Here is an 11,167-nt window from a genome sequence, read left to right as displayed (position 1 = left end):
AAGGTACCTGAAGTTCTAGTTCTACCTCCAGCAAGCGAGCCGCCAGTCCGAGCGGGGCAGATGTCAGCCAGCCCGCAGCCGCAGCAAGCAACAAGCAAGCAAGCAAGCCAGCCAACCCTACTGTGACAGAGACGAAGTAGTGCATTTTGCGCTGTTGCCGCCGATGCTATGCATATACATCTATGTCACGATGGCTCGGCAGACCATACAAGACATGCAATGCATGCGCTGCATGATCGACCAGTGTGAGCATGAGGACGGTGAATTGCAGCTGATGGACAAGGAGGTGAGGTCTTCGGGGCTTGTGCTCATGAATTGTGTGTGCATTGCAGATGGAACCAACTACATGTAGTTCTGAAATGGGTATTGATTGTTTCTTGCAGTTAGAAACAACCTGTGTCTTCTTGAGGACGGGAGAGGCATATAAACAATATTAATGCCTCAGCGAGTGCGGTATTTTGCCACCATTAAACAAACTCTGATTGGGGGGGGGGTATTGACGGTCGATCGTGGACGATCAGGTACAGGACAAGGGAAAAGCCTCAGCAGCCGCATGCATGCATCATTTGACCACCGACCGCTCCATCGAGGTCCCCCAACCCATTGATTTATCACTTCTAGCCCTCCTTCCTAAATTCTGCTGTTGACGTGCTTCTGCGCTGCTTTGGTGCGATTTGACACAACAACATTCTGCTGCACACACCTGTTTCACCACTCCTCGCTCGCACCCTCTCCTCCTCCTCCAGCTTCACGGCACCACCACTACCACCACCACCACCATCACCACCACCACCTCCTCCTCTTCCGCCTTCTCACTCTCTCTACTATTATTATTGCTATTTCTGCATTGAGTGCCCCGGGAGAGGTGTCTGCTCTTGAACGTAAGCCACCCACCACCGCAGGCACCGACCTCTCTCGGTCAGAGCCTGCGTGTATGACAGCAGCAAGGCCGTCACTAGCACGATGACGCCCGGGCAGCGAACAGGTTCCGCGGACGACAGGCAAGAGCGGGCACGGCATGGATACGACTGAAGTTTGGTACGGGTGCATACAGCGGTCTTTTGAAGAGACTGACTGCATGTCCCTCGGGTTTGAAGCGTGCCACGCAACACCTCCATCCTTCGGGACCACAGCCACGCCTTGCTTCGACCCTGTCGCTGCCGCTGATGCTGGCTGCCACGGCGTCACCTGCAAAAGAGACGACCACACACTGTCTGTATCTTAAATGTTTGGCATTTCCGCCGCTTTGCGCAGCTTTCATAGCATGGCTGGCGGGCGGGAACGCAGACTCGAGGCACTAACATATATGCACAGTCCTTCCAGTCGCAATTCTACCTTGCCTCCATTCACCCATCCATCATCACCCATCTATAATTCCTAGACATGTCTACACCCGCAATTCCCCCTCGTCCGCAACGGAACGCCCAGCAGACTGCGCCCACTGCTGGCCGCAATGATCAGCCTCTGGTGCCTCCACGACCAGTCCGCAAAACCGATCCCTCGCCATCTCGTTCGCCGCTGAACCTTCCGCCGACGACTATGGCAAACAGGCCCGCGCCGAGGAGAACAAGCCAGGACTTGCCTCGCAGACCTCCTAGTGTATCTCTGCCTGATATCGGCCACGAGGGAGACGAATACTCTAGCTTTGATCAGCTGCCTCCCGAGGCTCATGGCGTCAGCGTGGAAAAGGACAACGAGCAGACTCGAAATGTCGCAGCAGATTTGCCTATGCACCAACCCAGGGCATCTGTGCCCCAGTCTACTGCCACGAAGAACATTTCAAAAGTTACGGATACCGATTCCACTACTGCTGCAGGACTTGGTATCGGGCGTGCTCGACCAGCAGACGACGTGCACAAGCTGCCTCCGGGTGACGCCTCACCCTCCCGCATCACTCGCGTGACAAGTAACACTAGGCGTGCTCCCTCTACCGAGCCACCAAACAGTCTTCGCACGAAAGCTAGCTTCAATCGTTCTACGCCAACTCTGGTGCTGGAGCGTCAAGTCTCTCGCCCCGGTAGCGTCTATGGTGACGACGCTGAGCATGGCATTCCTGAGATCGGCCAACAGATCCCTCTCAATCGATTTGCGGGAGACGCGCAAGCTCCAACTCCTACTGGTGGTCAGTCCGCGCATGCTCCTGGCATTGGATTCTTCAACGACGGCTCGGCGAAGCACCACAAGAAAAGGCATTCGAGACAGGAATTCTTGACCCATGACAGCTACGGTCTGGAGCACGACGAGAACCACGCCGATCAATTTGAAAAGGAGTGGATGAAGAAGCACCCACAAGAGGCCGCCAAGGAGCACCACTCCCGGATTCTTCCCAGGCCAGAGACTGCCATGACTAGTGATCAACTCAACAGGCTCATCCATAGCAGCGATAGTGGTTTGTACTCTTGAGAGTCGTTCCTTGCGTTGTATACTAATATTAGTTTTAGGAGCTGCACCAATGCCTAGCACTCCAGGCGAAGAGGATGCATACGAAGAGTACATTGCTCGCATGTCTCCAAAAGTCTCTACAACCGATCGCAAGAAGCGCACCTCCAGCGGAGATGTCGCCCCCGACTCGCTTTTTCGCAAGACCTTCGCCTCGAAGAGCCTTCATCCCGACCATGCTATAGATGACGAACACGCTCCTCGAAGGATGTCATACTACGACTCAGAAGACGAGCACACGCAGCGAGATGGTACGCCAATTCTGGCTGCCGACGAGATGATGAAGAGACCAAGCAGTGCTTTCATGCCGGCAGCTGTCATTCCGGAGCCACGAGCTGATGATGACTATTATTACGAGAGCGGCGAGGATTACCATGGCGGAAGCCGCAGGAACAGCCGTCCGTCTAGCAGACCAGGAAGTGTCCACGGAGCTCAAGCATTGCATGGCTACGGTGGTGGCTCCCTGCATCGCTATGTCTCGCACGAGGAAGTCAGTCACGCAGGCGGGGGCACACCACTAGAGGAGATTGAGGAATACGAGCCACTATTCCCAGACGAGGGTGAGGAGCGCTCGGAGAAACCCAAAGTGCTCAAGAAAAGGTCAGATGTGGCTGCGATGCATCACTTCCCAAGCCAAGACATTTGGGAAGATACGCCTTCGTCTCTCCAGTATTCTGCAGAGGTCTCTACACCGGAGGTGGAACGACAACAGGAAGCATTGGAAGCTGAGAAGACAGCTCATGTGGGCGCACGTACATTTGAAACGCCTGAGCAGGAGGAGGCTCGCAAGCAAGCAGGTCCGGATATGACGAGCAGCGAGAAAACTTTCATCAAACCGCACTTCAAGCCTGGCGTGCTGGAAGATGTTAAGGCGTCGCACCGTCCAGGCGCGCATCGCTTCCCTAGCTCAGACGTGTGGGAAGACACCCCCAGCAGTATGCTGGGCGAGACTACGGTATCCGTACCTGAAATGGATGACGTGCGAAGTCCACCAGAAGAGCGAGCTACAACTTCAGCGCTTCCCGGCAGCCAAGACGATCTGGACGCGCGTGCGTCCACTGCAGGTGGCTTGGCATTGAGTAAGCCGACCATTCCTTCTCGACCTGTGCGAAGTTCGAAGTTGTCAGAGGAGAAGCCTGGAGACGAGGAAGTGAGCCCGACGAAGACAAAGGCGCCAAGCATACCAGCAAAGCCAAGCATACCAGCTCGACCAGTCCGACCAGCTCGCGGGGAGGGTGCGCCTCTCGAGCAGTCGAGGTCTGGAGGTGGCGATGAGTCTGTCACGTCGCCGCCTTTGCCAAAGGCTAAGCCTGCTGTACCCGCACGTCCTGGCTCCAAGATTTCGGCATTGCAAGGCAATTTTATGAGCGATCTGAACAACCGCTTGAAGCTTGGACCTCAAGCACCACATAAGAAGGAGGAGCCGCAGCTTAATGATGAGGCGGCTCGGGAACCGCTTGCCGATGCTCGCAAGTCTCGTGCCAAAGGGCCGCCTCGCCGTAAGCCAGCTGCATCGGCGCCTGCTGAGCGCAAACAAACCTTTACGTTCGCAATGTCACCTCTGATCACTTGCTGGACGATTGATGAAACAGACGAGCTGCAGGTTCAGAACGAATCCGAGAAGGAAAACAAGGACCCGGAGACTGCGCATGATGCACCCGAGGCAGAGCAGACCCTGGAGTCGAACGCTCAGGATAACACCGACGCAGCCGCGCCGACGGAAGCTAACGATGTAGCATCTGCAATCTCCAAATCGCGCCACCCGTCCGAGACGGCCCAAGGGCATGCTTCGTCCGCAGATGCTCTCAAAGCAGCTCTTGCGGAAGCCGGGGCCGGACCAGCTGTCGCGGTGATAGAGGAAGAGGGGGAAAAGCTTCCGTCTGCCGAGACTGTCAAGAGTGTTGTACTCGATGTCCCTGATACGACAGAGACCACTGGGGAGGTCAAGGCAGAAGTCGTACCAGGCGCGTTTCCAGGCGAAGAGAGTGAACTCGTAGTCAACGCATAGCAAAGGGTGCAAATGGAGTGTTGTCGGCATTGTGAGCGGAGGACAAAAAGTTGTTTGGGCGACTATGACGTGGGTATATACGGCGAATAAGGCGAGGGTGTTGAAGTTGCTATTTCTAGCGAGCTTGTCGGAGTTGTCAGGCAACATGCGGATTGTTGTCATACTGCTAACAGCAACACAGTGCGCAACAGCGCGAGGCTCCTCGAGCTTGTAAGTAACAACGGTTTCCTTGATTGCATTCGCTCTCATTGGATCATTCGGTTCCGCTGAGGTTATTGACGTGCTGTGTTGGCGCTGCAATGGTGTGCCATTGTTGACCACTAACGATATAGGCTTGTCGACCCTTTCCTTGCCTTTGGGCTGCCAAATGCCAAATGGCAGTGAGCCCGAGTGAGCCAACATTTGTCCAATAGATTCTATGTCCTCTGCACTGAGCGGAGGAATATGCCTCACCGCTACAGGTAGGTAGGTACCTTTGAAACATGTCTTGGCACCCAATTGCCGTGCAGCGTGCACTCGTGCATTGGATTCCAAGCCAAGCAAATTTCGTTTGTAACAATAAGGTATCCAGTCAGGAAACCATGCCTCACTGCATGGCTGCCTCTACCCTTTTTGAGCCAATCCAACAACACGAGGCTCACAAATCTCTCTTCAATATCACCATTGCAACGCGTCAATCGGCGGATAGTGGGCTCTGTGTGTATGCGACACTGAACTTGACAGAGAGGGCACTACCTACATGTACCTACCTTACCTTACTCTACTGCCGAGTTGTGCCATCCTGATTAAATCCCCTCAATAGAAACCACTTGGGTACCTTACGATACAGACGACGGAGTACATGTAGTAGGTAGGTGCACACCCAGCAAGCAGAGCCAGTGGAGCGTCAAGCTCGGATGGATATACATTTCCTGCGTTTCTTCCCTCTATTTTGCACACATTATGAGTTGGAAACTTACCTTACCGTAGTTACATTCTATAGCTACCTTAGGTACATACCTTGTTATATGGCTTCCATTTCTGTGCATCTTTCGCCCCGGGCGGAACCGCTACATTATTCAAATACCTAGGTACCTCTTCATGAAATGAATCAGCCGTTATCCGTTAGATACATGCACATGGTTTCTTATGCATCGTATAGCATCGCATCGTATACATACTCTCCAAAAGCACGATAAGACGTACATGTATGTGCATAACACCCTGCAGGCATTGCGTCAACTACAGTACCTACCTGGAGGCTGAGCCTTGATTGTACCAGCGTCGACACGAAACTACTGTCTCTTCTGGTAGGTAATATGCATGGTACTTCCCGGCTAGAAAACTTCGAGTTTTTTCAAAGAGTTAGTGGTATATACGCGCTGATGTTGACTGTGGAGCAGCCTCTGTTGGATGTGAGTAAGAGTTTCCTTAGACGAAAGAGTGGCTGAGTAAAGTGGAAAGGCGGAGTATATTTGATGAGGCTGATGTGACTGTGATCAAATCGCGGTCATAGTTCCGTGACATTTCTGTTTATATTATGTATATACTACTGATGATCATGATGATACTTTTTTTTGGAGGCTTGCAGCAAGAACACGGCGCTGGCGCATTCAAGCCACGACATGCTCAAAAGCTTCTTCACCAATGCCACATACACTTGTAATTCAAGATTCTCGCACCGAGTCTGTCGTACTCGATGGGAAATATCCAGCTGTCGTTGGTCATTCGCAATTTGCCGAATACACTAGCTCCCTTCCAGGCGATCACGGACGGGTCGAGATCGCGGGGTGGTGGAGCCACGAGAATCTCCTTGGGATACTGAGGCATTCTATTCCGTAGTTGTTGCTCCAGGTAAGCCTGCAGGTAGGGTGTCTTCGATGCACCTCCGATGAGCATGATGCTACCGAGGAAGTCACGCTTGCGACGCTCGTCTATCTGCCCATTAGACAAATGGCTGGCGTGGTCGATGGATCGCAGAATGGCTTCGTCTAGCGGCATGATAGGTATCACGCGATCTTTCGTCTCGTCATCTGCCGGAGCTGCGATGCCATCGTTCATACCATCACCCATTGTGATGTCCACATCTTCAGGTGGCATTGGCATTGGGGTGCCTTCTGGAGGCGGTGTTCCTGCCACCGATGACCGTGGTGTGCCATCCACTTCACCATTTAGGTAGCTTGGCAGACCTAGCGGTCGCTGCTTCTGTGGCGTCGCCGCTGCCATGGGAGTACCCATCATGCGCGTGGGCTCGCTTGGCGCGGGCAATATTGTAGAGGGGATGTTGGCGCTGGCATATTTGCGCACTTCCTTCTGTGCCTCAGAGTCTGGGTCATTTGGTTTCTGATCGTAAATATCTGCTGACGCCGGGATTAATGTTCGACGTCCAGCAAGCTTATCCGAGTTGTCGAAGATGGTTGGTCTGAAAAAGCCCATGGGTGCGAGCACTCCTTCGTCATATAGCTTGAACTGGTACTTGCGCGTGGGCTGACCATGTGCACGTAAGTGAAAGTCGTAGAGCTGCACGCTGATGTTCTCGTCGCTCATCGTCGTGTACTTCTCTTTGAGCTCCTCTGCAAGGAGGAAATCGTGTCGGCGCATGAGGTTAAAGTCGCTGTAATGAAACTTGTCGAACAGCATCATTCTGACAAAAGTCTCAGTCACGTCGAATCCACCATATTTGAGATTCACGCGGGATGGCTCGATACACATGCCATCCTCAACGCAGCAAACTGTGGTCTTTTGTGCACCCATATCAACCATGCATGCTGTACTGAAGCCGGCGCCGAACGTGGCTGCTAGTGATTCCTGCATAAAACACACGCGAGCAAAGCCAAAGTCCGTCATGAGCTCTTGGAGGACTGTAGTGACAAACACCTTTTCGTACAAGTCGGGTATGAGAAAGACACAGCTGTATTGGTTCCAGTCCCGCTTATGAGGAAGGTCCAGCTGTGTTTTGATGCTGTCTTCAATGATCAGAAAGAAGTCCCTCTGCAACTTGCTCCGGCTGTAGTAGTCCTTCTCGTTCAGATATCCTTGTCGTACTGGCCAACTGAGGTGGTACTTCGGTCTGGAATCCTCAGGTATACGCAGAGCAGGTGCTCCGATGATGTAGTCCGGTGCCTTTGCTGGGTCTGCTGGCAGCTCTGTCCAGTCCAGCTGTACCGGGTCATTGTGTTCCGAGATGATCTCGGGCGGAGTGGCACTGTTCCATTTGGTCACCAGCTCGCGGGAGTTTGGAAGCACTCGTCGCTTGTTCTGCCTCCTGAACTGCTTGAAGCCTGCTGCCATGCTGTCGTACTCTTTTGCAAACTGGATTAAGTCAGCCCAGGGCCAAATGATGAGTTGGATCTAGCATACCTCTTCTCCAAACCACTCCTCAGACGGCATGTCGTTGTCGAGCTTGAGGCGCTTTGGTGTAGGCTCCGAGGTCTCAGACTCGGTGCTCTGCGCCTTCCTCGCGATCACCATGGGGATGGTCTTGGGCAATGCGTCGGTGGCGAAACCAATGCGCATATTCTGGCTGCCGACATGGACAACAATGGTCTTGGAGCCATAGTTTTCACCTAGTTCGTCGACCAGGCCGACCTCGTTGTCGAGATAATCGTCATTCACCTCGGGCGGGTACGCGCCTTCCTGGCCGTTCTGCGCGCGAGCTCTATCGAGGTCGACAGCAGCTCTCTTCCGGCGGTCCAGTCGTTCTTCTTGTTGCAGTCGCAGGGCCAGGGTTTGGTCATCGCGTTTCAGGAAGTCACTATCGGGCCAGTCAGTGCGGCGCGGTGACGGGAATGAGATGTCATGTGAAAGCCGGCAGGCAGCGTGGTGCAGCAGTGTTGGTTGCGTGTGCTTCGGTGCATGTCAAAGGCGAGGGCTACCTCTTGCAGTATTGCACATTCAGTGCATAGAGGTCCTTCTTGCCCTTTCTCAAGCCATCCAGGACCTTTCGCCCCACCATGGTGTGACGCTCGAGACGCTCGTGCGCAGTTACATGAAGCAGAAGCAGAAGTGAAGCGGAAGCAGGCAGCAGACAGGCCGGTACAGGTGGTCTTCAGACCAAAGAGACAAAGTTGGCACTCACGTGTAGTAGTTTTTCTGGTTAATCATGCTGACCTGCGGCCACGTCGTGAAGTCCATATTGTTGTCCGTGCGCTGCAACCCTATACGAAGGCTTAGTACATGACATGCAAGATCCCATTTCTGGCGTTTGCTTAGACGCCTTCGGGGCGAGGGGAGAAACAGCGGGCGGCGGGCGGTGAGGAACGCGTTTCTGAAGAGCACATGGGTGCGCACAGCGACCTGTCGTACCTTCGTCGCGCAGCAGAGCGCGGCCACTCTTCTTGCCCACCATGTCGACGTCGGCTTGAAGTTGGTCGGTGGGTGGGTGGGTGGTTGTGTGTTTGTGTGTAAAAGTGTACTTTTATCCGCGTATGTGAGGAGAGTTTGCAAGCAATTGGCCCTTCGCTGCAGTAGTATAGGGAATGGTATAATAATACAAGGTTAGGCAGGTATAGCAGCAGCACTGCAGGAGGTAGAAAGGCCAAAGAATGGACAATATATCATAAAGCCCCAGCGAAACCGTCCCTATGGACGGAATGAAGAGTTGGTACGAGTATGACCAGGAAGCGGTTCCGATAGGACTGTCACTTGGAGGAGTGATGGGAGGCGAGTCGAGTCGTGTCGTCGTGGCGATGGAGGATGTTGTTGTTGTTCTCGCATCCCCTTGGTCAATCAAGTTGGTCCATGTTGGATGATTAATCTTCGCGCCTTGGGTTCCCCGCTGCTGACTCGCACAACCCACTTCGGGAACAGGAACAGCGCATCAACACAGCTCATACGTCCCGCCATACAACGCCTTTTTGCTTGAAATCACAGTACAACTCTCCCTTACTGCCCACATCGGCTACCCACCACACCGCCCGCGACAGCGCTCTACCCACCGTCACAGCCAGCATGTCCGTCGGTATGTCACACGCACAGAAAAGGCAAGGCCGCGACATGGTACTGGACTGACAGGCGCTTCAGATTTCGAGAGCGTTGCGAGTACGTGCTAACAAGCCAACAATCGTTCGAGCGAGCGCAAATCCTGACACCATTCTGTAGAGCAATTCGTCGAGTACTACTACAAGACCTTCGACGCGAATCGCTCAGGCCTTGCGCCCCTCTACGTATGCCCTCACCCCCTCCCGACCGATACAACCGAACTGCCTCGCCGAAAAGAGAGAGGGCAAAAAAGGAAATGGACGGTTTACAGACGGAGATGACGACCAGTGCTGATCGTGTCGCAACAGAGAGATGACTCGATGCTGACCTTCGAGGCCGCGCCAACACAAGGAGCAGCCGGCATCACCCAGAAGCTCGTGGTGAGTGAGGACTGGTCTGGAGGTCGCTAAGCAGTATGCTGATGTCTACCACTACAGGACCTGCCATTCCAGCAGGTTGAGCACCAAGTCGCAACTCTCGACGCACAACCTAGTAACCAGTCAGGTGGCATCCTGGTCATCGTGAGCGGCGCTCTACTGGTCGAGGCGGAGAAGAGACCTATGAGCTACACCCAGACCTTCCAGCTGCTTCCAGACGGGGCCGGCAGCTACTATATCTTCAACGACATCTTCCGCTTGGTCTACCCGGCAGCTTAGATGCGCCGCGTCCTGTTGGAGTGAGGGACGCAATGGAGTCAGTCGCGGATAAGGATAGGGCAAGGTGCATAGGCTAGCACGTCCTTACGAAATGGAGTGGATTTGAGCTTCTATTCTCAAGCTTGATGCGAAATGCAGTGCTTGACCACTCCTCGCTCGCTACGGCAGCAATGCATATATGTATAGAAACTATGCAGGGCTTGTGTGGTTACTGCTGTTCAAGATGAAAGCTTCGTTTCTGCAGAGTAGATTCACTGATACCCTAACCACAATGGTAGCAAGCCCAGCCTCACATCGCTCCCCCGAGAACTGTTAAACCCGATGCATTAGACCTCACATTTCTCTATCAGGTACTGCCACATGACTCCAGCCCAGCCACTATCCTTCTCTTCGAAGGGCACAACTGGTATTCCACCGCGCATTCCCCTCGCCCTTTGAAACAAATGCAACGGCAATCAGGTCTTTCCTCCAGGCCTGTATCCACAAATCCCGACGACAAGTTGAGAGAGTAACACCTCCCGGTGACCACTCCAACCCGAAGCCTGACTAGGTAGGGACGACAATCCGCTTTGGATCCCCAAATATCAGAACTTTGTCGGCTTTCTACATCTCTTCTGTCGATAAGGTTGAGATCTCGATGTGGGCAATGCGGATATTGCTGCATCACTCGACCTTATCTTGCGGAGAAGTCTTATCCAGCGCTGCAAGGAAGTCTGGGGTACAGCTACGCCTTGGAAGTCTGAATCGACGGGACTACTCCATGCTGACGCGACGTAGCTGAATGGAGACAGAGAGTTGTCCCGGTTTCGACCTCCAGCGAACACATCGCGCAGTATATCTCCCCAGCTCTTGCGACAGTTTTTAGTCGTTCCTTCTTTCGACGTAGGGGATCAGGGCGGAGTTTCGGTTATTGAATGTCCGCTGCGAAATAACATCTTGCATGTCCCTGAGCCTAGACTTCCTCCCCTTGTTCCTGAAATTGTGGCCTTGGAAGACTCACGTTCGAGCTAGTTCATTCCATCGTGGGCCGTGGCCTGTTTTGAACCTTGGCTGGCGAGGTGTGTCACAGCTTTTCGCGGTTGACACAGGGAAGCATTTCGGCTCG

At 53.6% G+C, this 11,167-nt stretch overlaps 3 protein-coding genes across 3 annotated transcripts; 2 read left to right on the top strand and 1 right to left on the bottom strand.

Moving 5' to 3' along the window:
- The first annotated feature begins 782 nt into the window (after positions 1-782).
- On the top strand, positions 783-4,939 carry SEPMUDRAFT_150215 (uncharacterized protein). The gene is made up of 4 exons (XM_016906025.1): positions 783-881; positions 1,315-2,389; positions 2,442-4,657; positions 4,780-4,939. Exons 2-3 carry the CDS (start codon positions 1,384-1,386, stop codon positions 4,445-4,447), a joined length of 3,012 nt encoding a protein of 1,003 aa, XP_016759356.1. The 5' UTR covers positions 783-881; positions 1,315-1,383; the 3' UTR covers positions 4,448-4,657; positions 4,780-4,939.
- A 1,007-nt stretch (positions 4,940-5,946) lies between these two features.
- On the bottom strand, positions 5,947-9,070 carry SEPMUDRAFT_150213 (chromatin remodeling complex subunit). The gene is made up of 4 exons (XM_016906024.1): positions 8,732-9,070; positions 8,505-8,583; positions 7,787-8,180; positions 5,947-7,738 (listed from the first exon to the last, which is right to left on the bottom strand). The coding sequence occupies exons 1-4, from the start codon at positions 8,772-8,774 to the stop codon at positions 6,068-6,070; spliced, it is 2,187 nt and encodes a 728-aa protein (XP_016759355.1). The 5' UTR covers positions 8,775-9,070; the 3' UTR covers positions 5,947-6,067.
- A 194-nt stretch (positions 9,071-9,264) lies between these two features.
- SEPMUDRAFT_150212 (nuclear transport factor 2) lies at positions 9,265-11,080 on the top strand. Its single transcript, XM_016906023.1, has 5 exons — positions 9,265-9,386; positions 9,449-9,466; positions 9,527-9,591; positions 9,715-9,786; positions 9,844-11,080. The coding sequence occupies exons 1-5, from the start codon at positions 9,377-9,379 to the stop codon at positions 10,060-10,062; spliced, it is 384 nt and encodes a 127-aa protein (XP_016759354.1). The 5' UTR covers positions 9,265-9,376; the 3' UTR covers positions 10,063-11,080.
- Positions 11,081-11,167: the final 87 nt, after the last annotated feature.

The sequence above is a fragment of the Sphaerulina musiva genome, assembly GCF_000320565.1.
Source record: "Sphaerulina musiva SO2202 unplaced genomic scaffold SEPMUscaffold_7, whole genome shotgun sequence".
Taxonomy (NCBI): domain Eukaryota; kingdom Fungi; phylum Ascomycota; class Dothideomycetes; order Mycosphaerellales; family Mycosphaerellaceae; genus Sphaerulina; species Sphaerulina musiva.
This window is presented reverse-complemented; position numbering and strand designations above follow the sequence as displayed.